The sequence below is a fragment of the Notolabrus celidotus genome, chromosome 18 (genome assembly GCF_009762535.1).
Source record: "Notolabrus celidotus isolate fNotCel1 chromosome 18, fNotCel1.pri, whole genome shotgun sequence".
Lineage (NCBI taxonomy): Eukaryota > Metazoa > Chordata > Actinopteri > Labriformes > Labridae > Notolabrus > Notolabrus celidotus.
This window is the reverse complement of record NC_048289.1, coordinates 11197208-11221391: the sequence shown is the minus strand read 5'-3', so window position 1 is coordinate 11221391 and position 24184 is coordinate 11197208. Positions and strand designations below refer to the sequence as shown.

Below are 24184 nucleotides of genomic sequence, written 5' to 3'. Positions count from 1 at the left end.
AAGTTATGATGTTAAATTTAAAATGAAACTTCCTCAAATATAGATTTTTGACTTAGATTTTTAGGGGAGAATTCATTAAAATTATTGATGTAGAACAAAGACTTTTTTTTTTTACTATAAACATATTAATTTACACCAGTACATGATGGCACAAGAACAAGCAGCACATGGTTTCAGCTACTGCTCAATGATTATTTGATTACTGAATTACAATAATTTTAGGCATGTAATTCCCCTCTCCATATTTAATTTAAACCCTAAAAAATGCTACACAACTTCAAAAGTTTAGTCTGACTCAAATTGTTAAGAGAAATTCAAAAGCATGCATTTACCTCTTTAGAAATCCAGCCAGCATCTCTGTGTGTGCAGCATGACTTCATAAAATCATAAACCTATAAGATTCAGCACATGTTGAGTCACACAGAGACGCCGTACACGAGTGTAGTCCACTCCTCGGTCTGACAGGCACACCCCTCTCTCTGTTTGACCGGGAAAAACGCTCCAGTCACTGAGCCAGAGCGAGAGGGGCCACGTCTGGGATGAGGCGATTCCCAACGACCAATGGGGAAGCCCCTGGTGTGGGGCCCACCGGCCTCCAGAGAGCGGGGAGAGGAGGGGGGGAGGGGGTGTAAGGTAAATGGAAAGGGTTTACTACAGGTCATTTTACCATCTGATCTGAAGAGGAGGACGAAGGATGGCACACTGAGGAGAGGGAAATATTCCAGTCTAATCAAAAGAAGGGGCGAAAACACGAGGTTGCGGACACACTGCTAGTGTTTTATTAGAGTTCATGCATAAGTCAAACAACAAAAAGAGAAAATGAGAGATGAGGCAACTCAGGAAAAGTAGCAGTCGCACAGCACAGCCTCCTTTATCAGCATCTTTTCATATCATCCAGAGATGCACAAAGAAACACTTGCTCTTCTGCAAAAACAAAAATAAAGTCTGAGACGACTGGTGGAGCTTCTGAGACTTCATGTCACTGATATAAACCAGTATGATCAAACAGGAGAGTGACAACATGTAGTCTTTAAAAACACACTTGGAGGCTCTTTTTTTTTCAATGAACTGAGACAAACTTTACAGAACAGAACAGCTCACACACACATGCACACACACATGCACACACACACACACACACACACACACACACACACACACAAACAAATGTTCGACACCAAAATAAGAGAACAGAAGAAAGAAGGTTTCCCTTTCAAAATGTGCAATGTTGATGCTTGTCAAAAGTGTAAAAAGGAAGTTATATGTGTCTGTTTTTGTCATGTGCTTCCAGTCCATGAAATTATACATGATGATGATCAAAAATAAGTATTCTTCATGGGATTAACAGAGTTCTCTTACAGCAAATAAAGCCTGGACACGTTTAACCGACAAGAATATCCAACAAACATAACCATGACAGATAAGATACATTAGCCAGCAGCAATGTATAAAAATGAAACTCCACAAACAAACAGCATTACAGCAATTTCTCATTCTGTCCCTTAATAAAGCTCATTTCCTGTTTTCTTTTTTATACAATAAAATGATTTAAAATACTGATCTGAAGAGCAAAAATAGAGTGCCAATAAATTATTTCTACACTTCTGCTTCAATATTTCCCTCATTAATTACATTTGGTTAAGTGTTAAGTGATTTATAGTACAAGTCCAAAGGTAACGCAGCAGTCAGAGTGCGTGCTCGTTGTTTCAGCTTGTTGTGATTGTGTATGTTGCATTAAATGTTGTCAAGAGAGCAGTGCAGCTCATTTGTAGTGCTGCGTCTGCAGCCAGCTCATTTCTGCAAAACAAATGTCATGTTGAAAGGTCAACATGAGAGGAATCAAACGGAGAAATGCTAAATAATAACGTGCAAACAGCTTCTGTATTGTGACATTGAGCCGTTGTTACATCTCCAGGACAGACGTTTGTGTGTGAGAAACCAAATCATCCAGAATTTCTTCGTTTGTATCACGATAAAAGCACAAATTTGGTCCTGTGAGTGCAGAACAGATCATGTAGCGCAATCAACGCAAAAAAAAAAGATAAAACCTACAGTTAGAAATGAGTATTTTCAGTAGATGGAATAACCAAACTACCTTCAAATAAAGTCAGACAGCAGCTTCAGGCTAAAAAAATCTCAGCAACGTAATCTCATCAAAATTCTGTCGTTAATTCAGAAAAATCTACAACACATTTGTTGGTGCAGTGCGCAATTATGCCAATCACAAAAACTACATTCTTCTTCTCTTTCAATTTGTATGTGATCACACTTTTCCCTTTTCTTGTGACTCCACTGAGGTACATCCCTTTCGTCAGAGCAGCTGAATGATAAACCCTTTTTTTTCTCCTCAAAAATCTACATTAAATCAACATCTCTTTCATACATATGTAGCTTAAATATACACACGACTAATAAACTCGACATTTGTCATTTACAGATTTACAATTCAACTCAGACTGACTTGCAAAGGGACTGATACAAACACCAAAACAATATCCTCGTAGGTACGCTCCTGCCTACAGTAACATAATATTTGTGTCTGCAATGATGAAAAGGTTTTGGAGAGTTGGAGGTGTTGATGCATGCTTTAAGGGCTTAGGTAAGAAACGGATTTCCTACATATGACAAGGACAGCAGGACGCTTCTTTTTATAAAACTATTTTTTAAAGATTAGCTGCAACATGAAGCTATGCAGTCCAAACAGGCGGAGGGAGATTCTTCACACGAGAAGAGGAGGAAGAAAGCAGGCCGCCTCACAGTCTCTGACACTCGACATCATTTTGGGGGAGATCCATTTGTTTGGTTTTCCCTTTCTTAAGTGAAATTAACAACAACATAAATAATTCCTTTTTTTTTTAACGGAGAGCATGGACAGTACAAATCTTTGTAGTGTAACTGAATAGTGTCATGATGAATCAGAAAGTAGAGGGTGTGTTTCAGTGTCAGCTCAAGTCTCTCCTGAGGTGATGCAGCTCAGGGTTGTAATATGATTAGAGGGTCTACATGGCGAGCAAAGCGTCCTCCGGCCTGTCGGGCTTCTTGCGGCTGGGGGTTCCTTGGACTGCACCCGGTTCTCCACTGGGGGGCGACGGTAGGCTGGGGGCCATCTCTGCAGCTTTGGCTCTCTCCTCCAGGAACTTGTCGAACTCTGTTAGAATTCAAGTAGGAAGAAGGAGAGAACAAAAGAGAGAGCACATGTTCATTTGTGAGCTGAACGATCGAAATGAAGATAGAAAACAAACGGGGGATTTTCCAATCCCATTATTTTATTCAGATACAGATTTCTATATTTAAACTTTTGCAGCGTAGTCCAGTAACTGATATCTTGTATACTGTTTAAAATTCTAGAAGGAAGAACTTTTCATGGCAAAATATTGTTGAATTGATTATTTGCTCCCTCTGAATGTTGTTGCATTGTCCAATAGCACAGCAGACAATTCCTTTTTTTTTTTATTGCTCTTACGCATTAGTTGCCAGTGGTGGCCATGATGATCTGCTGTGTGCCTTCTCTTTTAATGCTCACACATAACCGTCATGCTCCCATGATAAGCTAGGTTTGCTTTACACATTTTGTAGGCAGTCCTTTTCTTTGCAGCGTAGAGAGTGCTCCCAAACTTTAAACATTTGTGGATGCGATGGTGCTGCATCGTCCAACGACATTTCACTGTTTTCATTACCTGCTGATTGTTTACCACCCTTAGCAGAGACAGTAAGGTTACAAGATGGCTCACCCATCAGAAACTCAGCTCCATGAAACAATATTGTTCCTGCTCACAGCATGACATAACTGACTAATTATCAACAATTAAAGTGATTGGCAAATAATTGTGTAATTTTTTTTGACGTCAACTAATTGTTGCATCATTAACAACTCCAAAACAATAACTGATTTGAAGGAAGACATAATAATAATGATCATAATAAAAATAATAGCTTTATTTTTATAGCACCTTTAAAAACAAATGTTTACAAAGTGCTTTGACAAACAAAGCATGGTTCAAATAACATAGCAAAGATTTCGGACGACAGGGAGGAGGAACTGTAACAATGCAAAATAAAATGCAACGCAAGAGGTTAGAAAGTCAAAGTCAAAGTCTTCTTTGTTATCAAAAAACTGCAGTATGCACCAGACATACTGAGGATTTGATAATACGTGTCTCTCTCAGACCCTAGCAACGACGACAACAACAGATAAACATAGGAAAGCTAGAAAAAGATAAGAAGCAAGGTAATAAAAATAATAAAATAAAGTTTAAAACAGTGCAAAAAAAGAAGGAATACATGTCAATTAAACATAATAAAGTGGTGGGAAATAGACCAGTAAATCATTGTTGAGAGGTTTTTAAATGATAATTAAATAAAATAAATAAATAAATAAAAATAAATAAATAAAAATGGAGAAGTAAATAAAAACATTAAAAGGACAATAAAAGATGTTTTCCAGAATATTAGGTTGTTTTTTAGCAGATGTATTTCTTTACCTTCACTTGTCACGCCCTCCTCACCTTCATCTCCTTTCTGTTCGAAAGAAAAAAAAAGAGAACAATTTCACACCTCAGAGTTTCTTATGAAAGACCTAATCTATGCAAACCACCGCAAAACCAAGTCAGGTTCTAATTCTCCTTTTGTGCCCGAAGCCAATCAACATCACCATGGATATCTGCAGACATACTCACCAGTTCAGTATTAGTGAAGCATACAAAAAGGAAACACTTACCTGTCATTACCTTAAGAAAAATATAGGATTTTTTTTCTTCATTTATTTATTTTTATTGATGCAAAAAAAAAAAAAAAATCCACCTGATGTTTTCCAATCGAAACAGCTGAGTATCACCACTTATCAATGCAACAGGAATCTGTCCAAAATGAGCATGAGGTTTATAATCTTATAGCACTGATTTTGGAACAATGCACATTAGTTACTCATAAAAAAAAGAAATAAAAATAAAAAAAATACTTTGGTTAAGCTACAAAAAAACTTTCAATGAATTTTACAACTACAACTAAATATCTCTTAATTTTAGAAATGTTTCCCTGGCAGTCACAGCCGAAGGCAAACAGAACACAGTTTCTCACAACACAGAAAGCGTGTAGTTGATGGTGTAAAACTCTCCATGGATGCAAAACCTCATGCTCATTTTACGACATCTTGCCATTCTAGTGTCAGTTCGTTCCCACAGCACACTGTTAGTAACTCGAGGTGAGCTGGGATGTTAATGCATGATTGATCAAACAGTGAGGAAATGTGAGAGAAAAAGTTTTACTTTTAGATTAAAAAAAATACTTTAGATGAAAAGGAGATCAAACAGAATGAAGAAGGAAAAATGAAAGGGAGACAGAACTCCAGGCAGAAATAAAAAATCATGATGGGCTCACCACATCAGTACACAGCCACTCCTCTATGTCATCCATAACAGAGGACTGGCTTCCAACACGCTACGAGGCAGCATCAAGACCAGGAGAGGGGGCAGCAATGCCACAACAGAAATAAAAAAGGTCCAGTCCCAAACACAACAAAAATATGATTTTAAAAGAACTGAAATACAAACTCAAGACTTTTGTGTGAACAAATAAAGAAATTGATAGTGATACGGTGTGGCACGTAATGGTGATGATGAAAATAAAAATCAGTCACAGTGATGTGAAGGAGATCACAAAGCACATGCAGCAGCAGCAGGTTCCTATATCTAGTAACCATCTCAGCACTTGAAACAGTAAACAACCCACAGAGCCCAGTTTAGCAGAGTGGAGAGTGAAAACAGGTTGAGACAAACAAAGACACACACACTGTATCAGATGAAACATAATCAGTGTCAGTCTTGTTAGGAAAGCATGAATCCAGAATGAATTGTTAGCCACACTTTCATGTAGATATCTGATTAGATAGATAAATCAAACATATTGAGGTTACTGCCAATTACAGCCGGGGTGTCAATACACCTGCTTTTGCTCTCAATAGACTGTTTTTTCAGCATATAACAAAGCTGTGATTGATCAATACTGCTCAGACTGCAAACAGAAACCAAAACACTTCCATATCAAATACAGACCCCTGTGTACAGAGATTAGTATAGCTTGGAAAAACAACAGCCAAGAATGAGTTGCACTTCAGATGGTTAACAAAGTAAAAGCACACAGATTAGCAACATAAGTGCTGCAAACTAAGCCCAAATATTTGAGGTAAATGTGGTTAAAAATGTTAGTTAGAAACAAAAAGAGATGAGCGCTAAATCATAAAGACAAAGTTTAATATTCTTTATCCAATTCCCTGAGGAGTGAAAAAGACACAAAGTGGAATTGAGAGGCCACCACAACAGACACATAAAAAGCCTAATCACTGAGACTCACCGCTCCTGCAGTGGGCTGCTGGACAGTCAGAGTTGGGGGGAGGCTGCTAGTGGCGTTGCTGTCTTCTGTTGTAGATCTGATACAAAGTGTAGAAATAGGTATCTTAAAGCAGTGATAATATACTCTAACATTTGTAAGTTCTTTCTTCATATAAAAATATGTACAGCTGAATTATATAACCAGCTGTTTCTTTTTAAGCAATAATTACACACATTTGCTGATTTCAATTTTTCCAAAGTTCAGGCTTTTGAACAAGTCTCTGTTTGTATTTATAACTACGCTGTTTATTGACATTAACCCTTAGAATTGCACAAACATTATTTTTCAATGTCTTCAAAACGAATTGTAGTTTCAACCGCACATTTCCAACATATTCTTACGTCTTGCTTGGTTCAGGCAGAGATCCAGTCCTGGTTTGAGCGAACACATCAAAGTCGTCCTGAGCAGGAGGAGGCTTACAGCTGGGCAAAGAGCTCAAGGTGCTGCTCACACTGTCTGCGCCCACGTCTGGATAGAAAAAAAAACACTTTACACTTTTACGCTTTATTATCCTCTTTTGTATTTTCCTTCATGGAGGAAAAGACATTCAGCTAAAGTGAAAAAGATGCTCGCGTTCATGCATGAGCACAATGCACCTTCACATGCCTCACATTATTCCCAGGACATGATGGCATCTCAGGACTTTGAAGAGGATCGCCTCATGAACTGGCCTGCCTGCTCACCTGATCTCAACCCGACTAAGAACTTGTGGTCAATAATAAAGGAGATAATTTACAGTAATGGCAAGAAATACAGCCCAAAAGAGTATCTTCTTTGCTGAAGTTTGAATACAGTTGTAGTAAATACATATATATGGTGCCTAGTTTTTTAATTTTCACAAGTTATATGCTCTTATCACCAACTTGCGTAATAATGTGGCATGCTCATTTCTGCAGATTCTGCATTTATTTAAAAATACAGCCAAAAAGCATCATTTTACCACACAGTTGAAGAAATATATTCACTATCTGACTTCCTAACAAAGTTGAAAAACGACAGTTAACATAGTTTTTAAAATATTCACAAAAATGCAACTTGCATAATAATTTGGAACACGGAGTATGAGTGTGTGACATTTATATAAAAAGTCCTGGATAAAAAGGAATACGGGTCAAGAAGGAATTCTTTAGCTTTTTAAGAAAAGCGTAGATGTAGTTGTAAATGGAAGCCATTCTAACCATGGATCAACTGAGCTTCTCTTTTTTAGAAGTAGGTTAAAGTGCAGCACACGGGTGATATCAGAAAGAAAACCCAAACCTGGCTCAGGGTGAGACCTTAGCCGGACCTCAGTTAACATCGAAGAGTTAATTTTTCTACAATGATACACTTGCTGTGTATTATCTCCGACATAAAGACTGGGGAAGCAGCTCAAAGTTCACTTCAAAAGTGGAGTATTTACCAAGCTGAATGTAAAGATGGATAATAACAGATATGTGCTCATACAAGCTAGAACTACTGCTTAGCAAACAGAAGCCAGATGCAGCCTCTTCCTGAAATCGCTGCTGTTGCTTAGTACCCTCACAGTGACAATAGAACAGGGTGAGGGACATGAGAGTGTAATTGATCACCTCATCAACTCAGAAGAAATTTAAACACTACAGGTGTTACATTCAGAGTTTTTCCTTTCCCACAGTAATGTTAGAAATGTCTGTGACGTGTCTCCTCTCAGGTTTAGCACTTTTATCATATCTGACATTGTATGTGCGTACCAAGACCAGCCAGGCGGGAGGCCAGTGTAGCCGGGGAGGAGGGCCTCCCTGCTGGGGCTGTGATGGCGGGCGGCAGGCTGGATGGGGCCGCGTTCTGCATGTTGCTGACCACTGCGGGGGAGCCCGGGCCGAGGTCTATGAGGTTGTCCTCTGTGGCCTCACTCAGGACCTGGTGACAAAGAAACATACGATAACACTCTTTCCTTTTGTACTTTAGAGAAAGGTTCAGGGTTTCTGGATCATGAGCAGAAAACAAATCCTTTTGTGGGAGGCTAAAGGAGAGGCAGGGTTAAACAGAACATAGTACCTTGAGTGTGTCCAGATAATATGCAGGAAAATGAATGTGGTGTTTGCAAAAATGTGGGTTTGATGCATTATGAGAGAAAAAAAAAGAACACTTATAGATGATTAGGTTAGCTTCAGGAGAGCATGAAAATGTCTAACTGAGGAAATACGTTACTTTTTGAAAAAGTGTTTCTTAAGGGGGAAACATTTTTATCTCTACGAGGAGACATTTCATTTTAAATGTTTGTCTGGATTGAATACACAAATTCCCAGTTGTTGCCATCATTTGTAAAAGTTATCTTTAAAGTCAAAACATTCCCCTTAAGAAGGTCAAAATACAGCAGGGAGGGACAGGGGAGATTGAATATTGGGTCCTGGAGGTCTAATATAATACAAACTCAACATAACAGTGATTCATCTTCGTGCCACCATAAACGTGTGTCACTGTCAGTCTACCTCCAGGTTCATCATATTATTGCTTACAAAGTCAAAACATGCCATATGGGGTGAGAGATACTGGTGGAGGAAGCGGGCCCATATTATTCAGCCATGTTTTAACAGTCGCTGTGGGGTGAGCAGCACTGATCGTTCAGGGGCGTCAACAATATTTTCATACTTGCCTGTCTCAGCTAGCCACAGAAAAACAGAAAGGAACAGAAAGGAAGAGACAGTGAATACCTGTATCATGCCTGTGCAGGGACACAATGTAATGACATGGACTATGGAAGATATAACATGCCTGAATACAACTGGAAACCCAACGGAGAGGTCAGTGTGTTCTGATAATGTGTCATTGGTTTGTGTTTCCATAGATTCTGGTGTTTCACTGAGGCAGATTTTGTCAGGGCTGAATTCACAAAGATTACAGCCACCAACAGCACAATGAGTTGTGCATCTCTAGTCACCGATGTCAGCTCCGCCTCAAGGTCCTCCTGATATATAATGATATACCAGAGATAACAAGCCAAGTTTCTCAATCTGTGATACAAACTTTCAGGAGAAAGAGCAGATCCTCCAGAGAAAAAAATAACACTACCATCCCAGTCCTGTACAAATGGCTGAGGGGGCGCCGGTTTGGCCTGGGGGCTTAACGTGCCCCATGTACAGAGGCTATACGCTGCTTGATGTAGGCAGCCCCTGAACAAGTCCAATACTATTTTGACAACAGGGGGTCTATGTGTTTAAGAGGCTTGCTGTAAATGATAGGGATGTAACAATACATCGCAAATCGGTAAACAAAATCGACACATATAAGGATGGATTACAATCGATTCCACATAATTGGTATTGGGATTTTATTTTTGAACAGTAGAAGGCGCTATCTGTATTATACTCCCCCTGTTCAACATCATTAAGTCTTTTGCGCTTCTCTCTACTCACTCGATGAGTCTTTCGATGTGAATCAGCTGACTGCACACAGCGGAGACGCTCAGCTGGGGGCTGCAGCTGAGTGACAGGTCTCCACGAGCGCTTTTTTCTCCACTGCTGGACTGATTCTGACCCGGTTGCACTCCCGGCTGACACCAGACCGCATTCACATGCTTATTTTTCTCAATAGTCCGCGGAGATTATTTATAAGCCTGCTCCACATGTTGATATTTAGCGTGTTTAACATTTTGAACACCTCAATATGATCCGTAGCTGTTTAATACCGTCAGTAATATACATTGTGTCATGAAGGAAAATTTGATTTAGGGGGAAATAACGCATTTGGCATTATTTTTGACATGGAAAACGTTCACGTTTTTTTAATGATTAAACAATCATGGATCGTTTCCTTTTCCAAAGATCGATCAAGGAGAATACTTGAAATTTACATCCCTAATTTAAAGAGATTTATCTTATTTGTTTTAATATTGAATACTTTAATTTGGGAATCATTCACTTTCCATTTCTTGACAATTGTTCTGAAATTTTCCAACAAGGTATTTTTGTACGGTCACTTTTAGTTTTTTTTGAAAGGTACTGAAAAAAAGCGTGCAGTGGTTTTATTTGAGTTACAACACACCTTAAAAATGAAAAAGGATTACTTTGTTTAAAAATAAATATAAGAGAAAAAATATATATTGCAACTGTCCATATCTGAGAATTGAAATAAAATTATAGTTATTTAAATTTTGAGTTCAATCCAGTTTTCTTGAAAATCATTAGAGAATCGTGAGTGATTCGTCTCGTGATCCATAAATTGAGATTCGAATCGAATCGTGGGTTGAGTGTATCGTTACATCCCTAGGAAATGATGAAGCCTATTTTAACGATCTAAAACTAACAGTGTATAAAAGCATCCAACGCAAAGCTGTCTGACAGCAGCAGAATCAGGTGTGTGTTAGTGAAGCAGAGGGACGTCACAAGCACAGAGAACAAAGCTACAACATTAACAAGCGTTGACAAGCTAATGACTGTCAGGCCAAACAGTGGAAAACCTATAGCTCTGTATTTTTATAGAATAATTGTGATGATCATTTTAGATTATACATATTTGTGCAATAATCTTTATTTACTTATTAACTGTGTAATAACTGTTAATCTATCAATTTACTGTGTAAAATATGTTAACTTATTCATTAATTTAGGCTGTTATAGGCTTGACTGCTTTTTTTTTTTAAACCTCTACTGTTTACTATTAATTTATCTTTATATTCAAATCCTGCACTACTTACATATCTTAATTTTCCTATGAATACAGCCATATATATCTATTTAACTAGATTCTGCAGTGCTGCTGTATGGGATTGCTGTAAAACAAAGCTTCACTGTTTACACTGACAATAAAGTGACACTGCCCTAACTTACCCTTCCACACCTTACCCCCTTCTCTACATTCCAATACTATCCTGTCCAAAGACACATCTTGCTCTGCAGTGCATTTCCTTGTTTGCATATGCTTTAAGAATCACAGTTGTCTTGTCTCATTTGCACAGTTTCAGTAGCAACAAAAGGTCTGCAAACATGTATATTTGTCCCTCAGTGTACAAACAGATGAAGTATCAAAGGCCTCTACTGTTTGCAGTCCTATTCATGTTATGTACAGCACGTAGACCTGTTCTGAAAGTAAGATATTGAGCTGACCGATCCTTTTTTGTGGTAGATTTGACAAAAAGCTAGACAATCAGAAAACAGAGAGGCTCTAAGGTATAAAGGAAAGATACAATAGACAGAAAGAAGGGAAAGAAACAAGTATACACTGATGTGAGGGGAACCAGGCTTTCACACTGCTGTGATGTTTTTTGTTGATGGTCGCAAGATCATACTTTTGAAGCACCACACTCAGCTTGAGGCACAAATAATACAGCTGTATATCTAAATGCTAATGACCAAATTGCAGTATTTCACAAAATTAAAATACTTTGAACCAACTAGCATTCACCTATGGTGAAAACAGCAGACCTGCTCTGACTGTACAATGAGGAACAGAACACTTACAATGAAGGACAGAAAACAAGTAATGCTTTCTAAGATGAGAAGATGTGCATGTACAGCTATATGGGGTTCCCATTCCATTAGGCATTTACATCTCATGACTCATTGATCAATAACAACACTTAACCTGACTCATAATGCAACATGCAGTTCCCACTACTGACACAGAAACACCAGAGAATGAGAGAGAAAACAAGCAGGTAAGCAGTGATGCACACACCGGTTGTTTCACCTCATAGACTAACTGCTGACTCACCCCATTGTTGACACTCTGCGCTGAAGACCTCCCCGACCTGAATCTCTCATACCTGAGGCAAAGAAAGAAAGGCAACATGAACAAAATGAGAAAGAACTCTTGAGCTGACTTAGCCAAATCTGTGCAAACAAAGCAAGAATTCATTTTTATGTGTTCTCACCGATCGTAGCGTAGGAAAATGTTATTGAGGTCATCGTTGACGTGCAGCAGCTCCTCGGTCACCGCCTCGTTGGAAACGCAGGAGATGAGCTCCACTATCCTCTGCTGCATCGCTCTGCAAGTCCTGTTCAGTTCCTACACACAAGTAAACAGTGCAAACAATAGAGGAAAACACACACACACACATGCATATAGGTATCAGTTCAATATTTTCTTGCTGCTTTCTACATATCTTTGTTACACTAAATACACCAGACTTTAATGTTTGTTTATCCACACGCTCTGAAGAAAACACAAAGATCTGCGCTCACACAGGTTACTTGCCTGTAGTAGCTCATAGTCTGAGGCATCCTCCTGTCCGGGGACCATCTCAGTCAACATCTCTGACATCACCTTAGTATTTCCACGAACAATGTCCAGCTCACTGCGCAGCCGGCAAATCTGGATAAAAGAGACACACAGAACTTTTATCAAGTATTCCGTCATTATCAGCCAAACCAGGGTCAAGAATAATCACATTTGCCTTAAGTATTCTCACAGTTACCTAACCACACCTAGGGAAGACTGAGCTGGAATAACAAACTCTACATACATTACTGTGTCCACCAGGTTAATGTAGGCATTTGGTGCTTCATATAATGAAAAACTGAGATGCAAAAATATCAAAATTCACGATACATCAGTGACACATACATCATTGATCAGATTAGCTGATCAGTGTGCTGCAGGTGGTAGAGAACGTCTGTGTTGTGCTTGCAAAGAGTGCAAAAACAAATGGGCTTTCTGATATGTGCTGAAAAATTCCTCAGTAGAGCGTACACCCAGACCGAGATGAGTGCTTTGGTCGGAGTCTCTCTAAACTAGCTAAATTATGTGGCAGATTCGGCCCCATCTGCAGAGAACTGTAGCCTAGCTTGCATGCTGTTTCTCCCAGCAGTTTCTCATTACAGGGGCAGAGCTGACCGGCAACCATTGTGGCTAGTACAGCTACTAGTGATGTGTAACTCCTACAACCCCACTTAAAAAAAAAACTGAACCAGCCCTTTAAACCAAAGCATTGTCTCAACATCACAAATGTGCAGTTTTAACATTACCCATTTAGACATTATAGACTAGTGAGTGTTTGATGACCATAGCTGTTGTATTGTCCTCTAATATTACCTTGCATGTTGTATTGGGTTTGGGAAAATGTACAAGCCATTGCATTGATCTGACACCTTAACTTGTTAGCCCCAACAAGTTTCAGGTATACTATGATGTAACCATTACATACAATTATAATGGAGTGTTATCAGAGAGTGAAATGTTAGCCAAATCTAGTAAAAAGTCAGCAATCAGTGTAACTCCAACAATATATACACACAGACTGTATAAATAATGGACGTAGTATCCGTGACGTCACCCATCTGTTCCTGAGCGCTGTTTTGAAGCAAATCGACGGCGGCAGCCATATTGAATACGCAGAACTCAAGCAGGCAGAGTGTGACGTAAAAAGGCGGAGTTTGAGCCTCCTAGCAAACAGCTATGTGTTCCCGTCCAGGAGTCAAGTCAGTCATGTCCTTATTTGGGCAAAAACTCGTAATCTTAATATCTTCTGAACCGTTGTGTTAGAAAAAAATTCACCCCCGTACAGTGTGTGCTGATAGAGAAATTAGCAATCCAGACACTCGTCTTTTGAACCAGGCTGTAAACATGTTTATTAATGCTGCCAAATCGTCTTTTTTGAATTGCTGTCTATGTGGTTTCCAGTGTTTCTGCAGCCAGCCTCAAGCGGATTCTCGATGAATTGCAGTTGATAACACTTCCACATGGGCTTCATAGTTTGAGACCGGAGTTTGCCGCATGTATATACATCATATTTTATCACTTTTGTATCAGATGGTACTCAGCCAATCTTCAAATCTAAACATCCAAATTAGAATTGCAAAGGAAAAAAGTTGTATCAGAAAATCTCTACAAATAGCATGGAGTTTATGAACCAACAACCACCACATTAGGGACAAGCAGGTATCCATTAAGAGGTACGCTTCATGGCCACATGAACAGATGTCAATGTGACCTGCATGGAGCACTAGAGGACATTTGACAAATGAAGCAGCCTGTTCTTCTGTAAAGGAACTTCAGGATGCTGAAGGGTGACCACTAGCTGAAACAACTGTTAGGACTCAGTGTTTAATGCTCTAACATTTTACCTGTTCAGGAGTAGGATTGATGGATCCAGATGCATGGATGTTTGGAACCTGAGGGGTGGTGTAGGCTGGTGGGAGAGCTTGTGGAGTGGGCTGAGTAGTAGTGCTGTATTTATGAAGGGCGGAGTCGCCCTCTGGAGCTGTTGCCGCCTAGAAGAGACAGAGAAAGATGAGAAATAAGCATAACACAAATGAGCCGTGAAGATAATCACACTCTGTTTAGTGTATGCACAGATTCTTCCCACCACGTTTAAGCTGCTTGGGTTGATGCCTCCTACCCTCTGAGGGGTGTGTATAGGTGACAGGGTTTCCAGTTCCGACATGGGGAACTCAATGCCTTTCCTCTTCAGCTCCTCATAGATTTGGACTACGCCTGTGAGGTCAGGACTGCTCCTGAATGCATCAGCCCATGCCTGCAGAGAGACAAGATAAAAACAAAGAAAGTGAGGGCTGACACAACAAACAAAGCTGAGGATGTCAGAGTACTAAAAGAGGCCTATTCTCTAATCATTTCTGTTTGTCGGGCTTGAACACATTCAGTCAGCAAACTGCAAAACTCTTGGCTGCTCTTTTTTCTCATGAGTGGACCGGATAAAGCTAAAACAGGCCAGTAAAGAGCGTGAAGACATGACACACTTTTGAAAAATGAGTGCACAAGGACTTTGAAGGAGGTCTACGTCCAAAAATGTTCTACTGAGTCACTTTACTTGCAAGCAGGTTTGATCTAAAATTCTAATATCCTCATTTTGTTTAAGGCAAGTTTGTCTAAAATAAATGAATATAGTATGACCTTAAAACAAAACTGCCGTCAGCACTTTTAACTGTGCACACAAGCTCTTTGCTAACAACTCCAGGGCACACAGCACTGAGGGGATGAAGCAGGTTGTAGGGGAGCGGCAGAACACAACCGCAGTCTGTTTCCCAACAGAGTATTACACATCACGATAACAGAAAAGTCAACAATACTCTTGCTGTATTATAAAGGGAGTGCTCTTTAATGCATTTTCCCACACATGTTTTTTTCCCAGCTCGACCTTCTCCTCACAAACTTATCCTTCTAATGACTAGACAAACAAAGAGGACAATGTCAGAAGCTGTTATACGCTCCCTCCCCTCCTCTGTGGTCCATGCTGTACGCTGTGGTGACACGGTTTCCCTGGAGGAAATAAGAGCAGTCGATATGAGCCCAGCAGGGTTACCTGAGCTGCGACAGGTAACTAGAGCTGCTCCTAACTGCAGCCCCGGAGACACTGTACTTTACCCGAGGCTCTGCCTGCAGATGACAGGACGCCTCCTAGCCGGCTGCACAACCACACATACTGTAATAAACACCTTAACTTCACTTCACCTCTCATTTACTGGCTCCATTAGAGAGACACGGTTTCTCTCACACTGATGCACAGCATTAAAAAAAGAAAATATAGAAATAACATTTTCCAAGAGGAATGACCTGAATAAAACTTAATCACATTCCATGATTTCATTTAGCGTTATCTTACCTGAATCAGGGCGAGGACTTTATCTTGGACGATTGTAGGTGGGTTGTTTTTAGGTGAGATTATTTTTACGAGCACGCCATCCACAAAGTCCCTGCTGGTGACCAACGCATGAAAACGATGGCCGCAGTTTTTCACACAAGTCTCCAAAACCTGAAAGAAGAAGGGAAGAAAGCTACTGTCAAAATAAGTTCATGTTTGGTAACTGGTGAAGAAATTTCTCTTACATGAGTTGTGCAACCTAGACATAGAATAAACATGATGTTTTAAATTGCTAATTGTGTTAATGCAAATAATGAGATGCCAAAGAATGGCTCCCAGTTTTATTTTGAAACATAATTTTACATTTTGTTCGAGTATAAAACTTTCGTCTTATTTGACAGATTGCAAGCGGCATTACAAGACTCTACCCAAGATTAACATTGTTTTAACTGTAAGCACAGTGATGATGAGGATGACCTCATCTTGCCCACATTTAACTCACCGTTAAAGCCAACATAACCTCTCTGTAGTTTCTGTTGCCATTCAGCCTCTTCTTCACAGCTCTAATGGCATCCTTAGGCCTGCGCACACGCACACACGCACACGCACACGCACACACACACACACACACACACACACACACACACACACACACACACACACAAGTGAAAGCCCACATTTAGCACACAAGTATAGCACAGTGTGACTGCAGCTTTTAAATGCACTGGTTAGTTATTCCAAGAAGGGCAAAACTACGGTGGCCCTGAAGGACAAAACACATTTACAAAAGATGAAACACTTTTACAAAGTTAGAGAAAAATTTACATTTTGGAAAACAAATTTACATTTAAGAAAACAAATTTCAAAAATCAAAAAACACTTTTACAAGCAGTGAGACAATTTTACAAACAATGTAACATTTTTACTATTCCTGAAACAAATTTACATTCATTTTAACGGAAAGAGAATGTACCAAACACTGGAAGCGATCCGGGAGTGATCGAGTGAGGGGTCATTTAGTTTGTTTCGATGGAGAGAAACCAAACGGAGCGACGTTTGGTACTGTAACTACGTTTGGTACTGGATCACTTGCGGTGTTTGGTACATTCCCTTTTCATTAAAAATGAATGTAAATTTGTTTCAGGAAGGGTAAAAGTGTTCCATCGTTGTAAAATTGTCTCACCGCTTGTACAAGTGTTTTTTTGATTTTGTAAATTTGTTTTGGCCTTGGTAAAAGTGTTTTGCTGATGTAATTTTGTTTTATAAAATGTAAAAATGTTTTCGAATATGTAAATTTGTCTCCAACTTTGTAAAAGTGCTTCATCTTTTGCAAATTTGTTTTCTCCTTCAGGGCCACCGTACAAAACAATTACTAGGAACTTAAAGATGGAGTGTATAAAGAAAGACGCTGACAGGATGATGAAGCCAAGTGCAAAACTTGGGAAGCTGAATACCAGGTGCAGGTAGATGTCAATGATTATTTTACAGCTCACAATCTCTGCATGATATCTTTTTCTTTTTTTTTAACCGAAGGTAGTAATAATTTACTTCTTCAGTCTTTGCCAAACACTAACAGGTTTAACCAGCTACACTGCAGTAGGTGTGTGGCACCACTAACAGAGGAAATAAAGTAGAGTCAGACCTCTTTATATATAGATCACTGATATACTCCCTGGTGTGCAAGTCCAGACCCACCTAAGCCAGTTTACAACCTGCTAATCAAACAAGGCCTGGACTTCACACACCAGCTTAAACATACAGTACAAGGTTAATGGAGGGACGAGATAAGCAATGAGGCCTTGCATAAATCCACTTTACCCAGACAGAGCCAGGCTTCTTCTCTGAAGTCTGACACAGATAAACACAAGGAGGAAAAGGACTGACTCTGATCGTGTTTCTTTCTGTTGAAGTGTGACGGACACAGCCACAAGGAAAGCAGATCAAATTGGTGCATATAGGCAAGAAAATCAATTTGGGGTATGGCTATTGATTGTTTTTTCTCTGGTTTACTCACCCATCCTCTGTTTCATTGATGATGTCACATATTTCCATGTTGAGGGTCCAGTCTTCACTTTGCAAGGAGCCATCAGTCGCTCTTTCTGTTAAACACATGCAGTTTGTTGAGGAAATCACCAATAAAGACGTTCCAGTAAAAACACAGCAGATCAATTAATTAGATGACGATGACTGGTGGCTAGCTGAGTGTTAGCTAACTGGGCTATTAGTCGCCATTGAAGACGGATCACACTGGATATGTTTACGTCTTAAGAGCTAACCTAAGAAGTGCCACTGACAGATAATAGACCTTAAACGAGTTAGAGGTATTTTTAGCACAATGACAGCAGATATTACCGCTACTAGTAGTTAGCTAGGCGGCTAACGGTGCTCTCCAGCTGTAACGTTAGAGAACTCATTCAGGGACATTAGCCCGACACTGAATAAGAGACATCTCCAGGTTAGACAAGCGCTGTCTCCACACAGTGTCGCATCTGTAGCATATAGTAACTCACCGATACAATGCCCGACAGGGGTACTGAAAGGATTTCCCAAAAGGAACTCCATCTTGCTCGACAACAAACAAGTCAGTCCATGGGATGATGATGATACATGAGGAAACGTCCATCAAGTCCCGCCCACACGGTAACATGATTGGTCCAGAATTCCTGACCTTAAGCGTGATTGGACAGCTCACACATCCAGCAGAAGTGTCAGGCGATTGTAAATAAAAGGCACCAAAGGTGGCATCAATACAAATTCAAATGGCTATTGTATGATTGTGGCACCATTTCTGATATAAGATGATGCAGACATAGACTATGCACATCCAGAAAATTCCTAATTTGTGAGATAGATCTGTATTTTTCCCCCTTGCTTGAAATATGATGAAGCGCAGTGGTGGACAGTAAAAGAGTAAATGAACTTGAGTTCAGTATTTAAGTACATTGTTTGAGTATCTGTACTTTACTTGAGTATCATTTTTTTGGGGAACTTATTACTTTTACTCCACTACATTTGGAAGACAATTGTTGTACTTTTTACTCCACTACATTTCTATCAGTGCTCTAGTTACTCACTACTTTAGCTTTGAAGTCAGCTCATGAATTTCCTTCTCTTTCTGAAATCTGATCCCTAAGACAGTAAAATGTGTTTGTGTAGTTCTGTTTGTCTCAGTGGTTTAGTCATACCTGTTTATCGTTTGTCTCCACGGTTGAACGTGGAGCAATCACAGTGCAAATTTCACTCAGATCAGGCAGTTCATTTAGAGGTGGTAATGATGGCTATAATTCTCCACCTGAGCACCTATGGCCATATCTTCAGCCCGTGTTAGAGGTTTTTGAAATGAAGAATAAGTATTGTGTGACATGTTCTCCCTGTTTCCCACTCTTCCCAAACATACACAAATTCACTGTCCAACCTGAGAAAGCATGTTGAGCTACGCAACATTTGTTTCATTCACTAAGTTGTCTGTGCTTGGAGTAACTTAGTTCCTGTTTTTATTCCATGGTATAGTTTTTAGAGATTTAAAGTATTTTTTTTAATTTTTAAAATGAAGTACTTCAGTACTTTAACTCAAGTAATAATCTAACAGAGCAACTTTCACTTGTACTGGAGTAATATTTGACCTGGAGTATCTATACTTTGACTTGAGTAGCAAAGCCATGTACTTTGTCCACAACTGATGAAGCGTAACCTTTGCTGACATATTTTACTTTACATATTTGGAAAGGACACAACACAGGAGAGTCAGATGATGTAGCAGTTTTAATAGCCTTTTAATAATTTGAACTGCAAAGAAACAATACCTTCAGCTTTGTACCTTAAAGTGACATGGAAAGATGGTGTAGTCTACTTTTAGATTTACAGATAATATTTTGAAGAAAAAGAACTCTGAAATTAAATTTAATGAATAGTCCTCTGAAGCAAAGCACTCAATCTTCCCCTAACCATAATGAAACTGACAAGATGAATACAACGTAAATAATGATGACTTTCTTATTTACAAAGTGTACAGTAAATAATTTGAATGCAACATGAAGTGCACATTAAGGTTTTGCATGTTATCTAATCCGACACAGCATAGTCAGTATGGGTTGTGTGCTGTTAGGATAGCATATGCATCTTGCAGTATTCAAATGTAGCACACAGAGAAAGCTGGCATGGAATTAACATTCCACAACCAAACAGACAACAACATTAGTCACCATTCTCATGAGCAGATTCCAAAATGTCACAGCTGACTGAGAACTGACTGGAAACTCGGTGAAGGGTGTCACCCTTGGCAGCTCCCTCGTATCAACACTGCAAAAAACAGCCAATGTGTTTTTCGGGGTGAGAGAACTCTACTGTATAACAGACCACAGGCACAGTAGCTGTCTCTGCTAAATAGTAGCAGAAGGGTTTGTTGTGTTTTGCCTGTAGGGATGTAAAACATGGATAAACTGAGGGGGTTGTGGTGTTTCTCAGTAGGAGGACAGATTTCCTTGATGCTCAATGAGAGATTTATGTGTGGGTTTGTCCTTCTCAGTCCTGCATAAGTTTGCGTTTGACAGTTGAACTCTCAGATGTGAGGTGAACGAAAAGAGATCCAGCAGAAGTTCGCGCCCTCAGCTCATACATGTCGTAGTCGTGGGCCCACTCAACATTTCCCCAGCTCTGAATCTGTGCAGAAGGGAGCAAACGTTTAGAGCATAGAGGATAGACCAGCAAGTCAGCCTGTGTTTTGTAGTGGTATCAACTCAATAACACCCTGAGGAGCAGGCAAAGATACCAAATAATAACTGTTTGCAAAAAGATACAGGATTTGTACATTTGTAGAAATCCCTGTAAGGCTAACCAGAACTCTTTGTAGCAAATTCAGCCTTTTCTGTTCATTTTACAAAATGTTTTGCAAGGTGAGGTTTCATAAGAAATATGATGACAACAGAAGAGGGTGCTGTTCTTCCAAAGTAAAACAGAAACTACGTGTTTTTTTTTCCAATTCTATATTAATTAAAATAATCTTTGACCGAAGAAATGAGAGAAGAAGGAAGATTTCTTGAAACATGTTTATAAGGAAACACACCCACCATCAACAACTGTCCCAATATAAACACCATCAAGCATCTCGACAGAAAAAAAACAGAGCAAACAGGGTTCTGACAAGATAAAAATATGCTGAATAATAAGAGCTAAAAGTGAGGGAACACTGTAGCTAGTCCCTTACCTGGTACTCCTCCTCAAGTCTGGAGAGCAGCACGGCCTGTTCCACACTCAGATGTCTGTCAATAATCCCCATTGACAGCACAACAGACTTCAGTTGGGTGATCACATACTCGAGCCCTGCAGAGGAAAAAACAATTACTGTAATGCTCTGCCACAACAATGTTACAGCTTATAGCTATACTGTTTAGCACATCAATATAATTATATATCAATGTGTGCAGGATGATAATGAGCACAACATGTCCTTGTACACACCACCTCTACATTAAGATCTGTTTTAAATGAAAACTGTTGAAAGTGCTCATCTTGGATACGTTTGGATATCCTTTACCTGTCAGGGACCAGAAGTTGTAAGAATTCAGGTGTTGCCGGAATGTGTCTTTGGTTGCTTCTGGGATGACAGGACCCAAAATACTGGACGAGGAGCCAATGGTGACATTATATCTGCAAATCCATGATGGAAAATAAAGGTCATTGAAGAAGAATAATCAATTAATGCCGATACAATATACTGAATAAAAAGAGCTAACTATTTTGTGTGGCTTTAATTTCTGCGTTGACTTTGACAAAATGTAATTGTGCTTTTACCTGTCTTCAATCCAGTGCAGCACAGGATCCCACTCATTCTTCTGTAGATCAACCAAACCAATGGGCTCCTCAACTCTGTAACTACACACACCATAAAGCACTATAAACATGTAAAAACAAGTCTACAAAGTACATAGAAAGAAAACAAAATCACTTAAACAATCTGCACATAATCATCACCGTGTAAACAAAGAGTCATTGAGTTTAACTAAATGAAGCTAATCTAGAATAGTCTGTCAATTTCATCATATACACTGATTTGCAAAAGCTATCATAGTAACCTTGAATTCCCTTGAAAATGAGCTGTGACCATACATGATATACACTGAACAATGATTCATGTATTTGTGTTATTAAAAGCAACACTACAGCACTTTTCTAAATCATGCTGCTAAATGTAACAGTGAATAAGTTATTTACCAGACAGTATCGGTTTCCAGGAACTTCAGGGCTGCACTGATCATTTGATCCTTGTCACGTTGGGTGGGATTGTCCAGAGCTGTGTTGCACAGTGTTGTCTGCAAGAAGATTGTGATCAAAATGAATAATCTGGACAGAATTTTGTTTCTAAGTTTAGCTTCCTTTAAATCAAACTTTGAATTTGGATCTGCCTCATGGATTAAAACTAAAAGCTTCAAACGTCTCACAATTCCCATTCCCATAAATGTTGTACCATGTGCATGGTGTAGAACTTGAGTGAGTCCCTTTGAGCATCCCACTCAGTTGCCACGGCAATGGCCAGGGCTTCATTTGGTACTGTGAACAGCTTCCCTCCAGGAGTTTTTAGTTTCCTTCTGTCCAGGTTTATCTCAAACACACCTCCTGCATCAAAATAAAAAAACGATACATGCATTAAGCAAAAGACGAATACATATATAGAGAAAACCAAATGTGTCAGATGTTATCTCAATAGAAAAACAACATGACGTAAACTAAAAACGTATTTATTCAGTCTGGCTTTTATGTAGAGTTTAACAATTTTATTACTTACCTTTTACTGTAATATTGATTTAAATATTGCTTTATTATTTTAGTAATTTTAAATATTATCTTTTTCAATTTTTATTTATCTACTCAGTTTTATTGATATTTTTAGCCTTAGTTTTATTTTCAACTCTTATCCTTACCCTTTTTAAATCTATTTATTTTAACTATTTGTATTCTTAATTTTGATTGCACTTATTTTGATTACACATATTCTATTGTTGGTGTGCAGTAGTCTCTATTCTAATTTATTTTATGGGTTTTTTTTAGCACTTCTTACTAAATAAAAGCATGGAGTTTATTTTTCCCATTTCAAATAAAGTATCCTCAGTCACAGAGTTACCATATATTTGGCATTAACTTGTAGCACTTACCATCACCTTGAGATATACTGACATCTTTATAAAATCTTCTTCTTTCTGGGAATCGCAGAGAACATATCATCAGTCCACAATTAATCAATGGGTAATGTGATAAAATATAATGCTAAAGGATTCCACACTGATCATCTATCTTACCTGCTGGTGCTGTAGAGTATTTTAGTGCAAACCCAAAGCGCTGACCTCTTGAGCACACTTCCCTGAGTGACAGGGTGCTTCTTGAAAGTCTTGAGAGACCCCTCAACATTGTTGCTGGTTGTGAGAAGTTTGTTTCCTTTAAAAAGCTAACTGTAAAGCTAGCTATCTAATCCTGCTAGGCTACCCCTCTATGTCCACAGCAAGTTAGCTGCATAAAAGCAACATTTTACTAGTTTGCGTTTTTCGCAGTAACCTAAATTTTCATTTATGCTGTACCGGATGTCTGTATTACGTCGTTGTTGGTTATATTTACTGCTATACAATTCTCCCTGAGCATTCATGTAGCAGCTTGTGTTTGAAAGCACGCGTGTGACCTTCTGCAAGAGATGTTACGTTCGCGAACGAGTCGGTCTTTTGAACAGCTCTTTTAATTGAACGATGAGAACCGATTCGCAGTTGCGAGTCGTTCATTTGGGAGCCGTTTTTAAGATAAGATAAGATAAAATAAGATATTACTTTATTGATCCCCTGGGGGTAAATTCAGCTGTTGCAGCAACCCAGACATACGTACAATCTAGAATGAAGTTCCAATTAGTAAAATAAAATAAGTAAAAATAAAAATAGATAAATAAAGATAGATAGAATACAATTTAGATATATACGATGTTACAAATGGATTAAATAGTAGTTATTACAGTCAGTATTAAAAATGTTTCAGTAGTAGCAGGTTGACATGGTGTGATTATGGTTAGTAATGACAGAATAAATAAATATGGGTATATAATATGGCCGTAAATTGTAGTAAACAATAATGTAATATAACATGTACTACACACCAGGTGGGATAGTACAATTTTGCATTCAAATTTTTATAATGTCCTGATTTTTATTCTAGTTGTATTCATTTTTTTATATACTTATATAACTATCTGTAGCCTGTGTTGTTTTTATAGTGCCGCACAGTTTTTGAGGTGAGGGAAAAATCAAAATAGTGAATATTTCCCACCAA

At 38.9% G+C, this 24184-nt stretch overlaps 2 protein-coding genes across 6 annotated transcripts; both read right to left on the bottom strand.

The window, feature by feature from the left end:
- Nucleotides 1-756: 756 nt before the first annotated feature.
- On the bottom strand, nucleotides 757-18524 carry tom1l2 (target of myb1 like 2 membrane trafficking protein). Of its 5 annotated transcripts, none has more exons than XM_034708313.1 (15): nucleotides 18394-18524; nucleotides 17898-17982; nucleotides 16386-16464; nucleotides 15905-16054; nucleotides 14651-14818; nucleotides 14409-14555; nucleotides 12541-12657; nucleotides 12218-12351; nucleotides 12058-12109; nucleotides 8097-8265; nucleotides 6729-6855; nucleotides 6349-6424; nucleotides 5377-5436; nucleotides 4482-4518; nucleotides 757-3148 (listed from the first exon to the last, which is right to left on the bottom strand). In XM_034708313.1, exons 1-15 carry the CDS (start codon nucleotides 18443-18445, stop codon nucleotides 3000-3002), a joined length of 1602 nt encoding a protein of 533 aa, XP_034564204.1. In that variant the 5' UTR covers nucleotides 18446-18524; the 3' UTR covers nucleotides 757-2999. The 5 variants fall into 5 exon arrangements, with proteins under 5 accessions (XP_034564204.1, XP_034564205.1, XP_034564206.1 ...); XM_034708314.1 differs by having other exon boundaries at nucleotides 14654-14818; XM_034708315.1 differs by having other exon boundaries at nucleotides 14684-14818.
- Nucleotides 18525-19627: 1103 nt separating this feature from the next.
- atpaf2 (ATP synthase mitochondrial F1 complex assembly factor 2) lies at nucleotides 19628-23583 on the bottom strand. Its single transcript, XM_034708346.1, has 8 exons — nucleotides 23176-23583; nucleotides 23032-23076; nucleotides 22347-22495; nucleotides 22094-22191; nucleotides 21674-21754; nucleotides 21417-21529; nucleotides 21087-21202; nucleotides 19628-20542 (listed from the first exon to the last, which is right to left on the bottom strand). Exons 1-8 carry the CDS (start codon nucleotides 23282-23284, stop codon nucleotides 20405-20407), a joined length of 849 nt encoding a protein of 282 aa, XP_034564237.1. The 5' UTR covers nucleotides 23285-23583; the 3' UTR covers nucleotides 19628-20404.
- Between the last annotated feature and the right edge of the window lie 601 nt (nucleotides 23584-24184).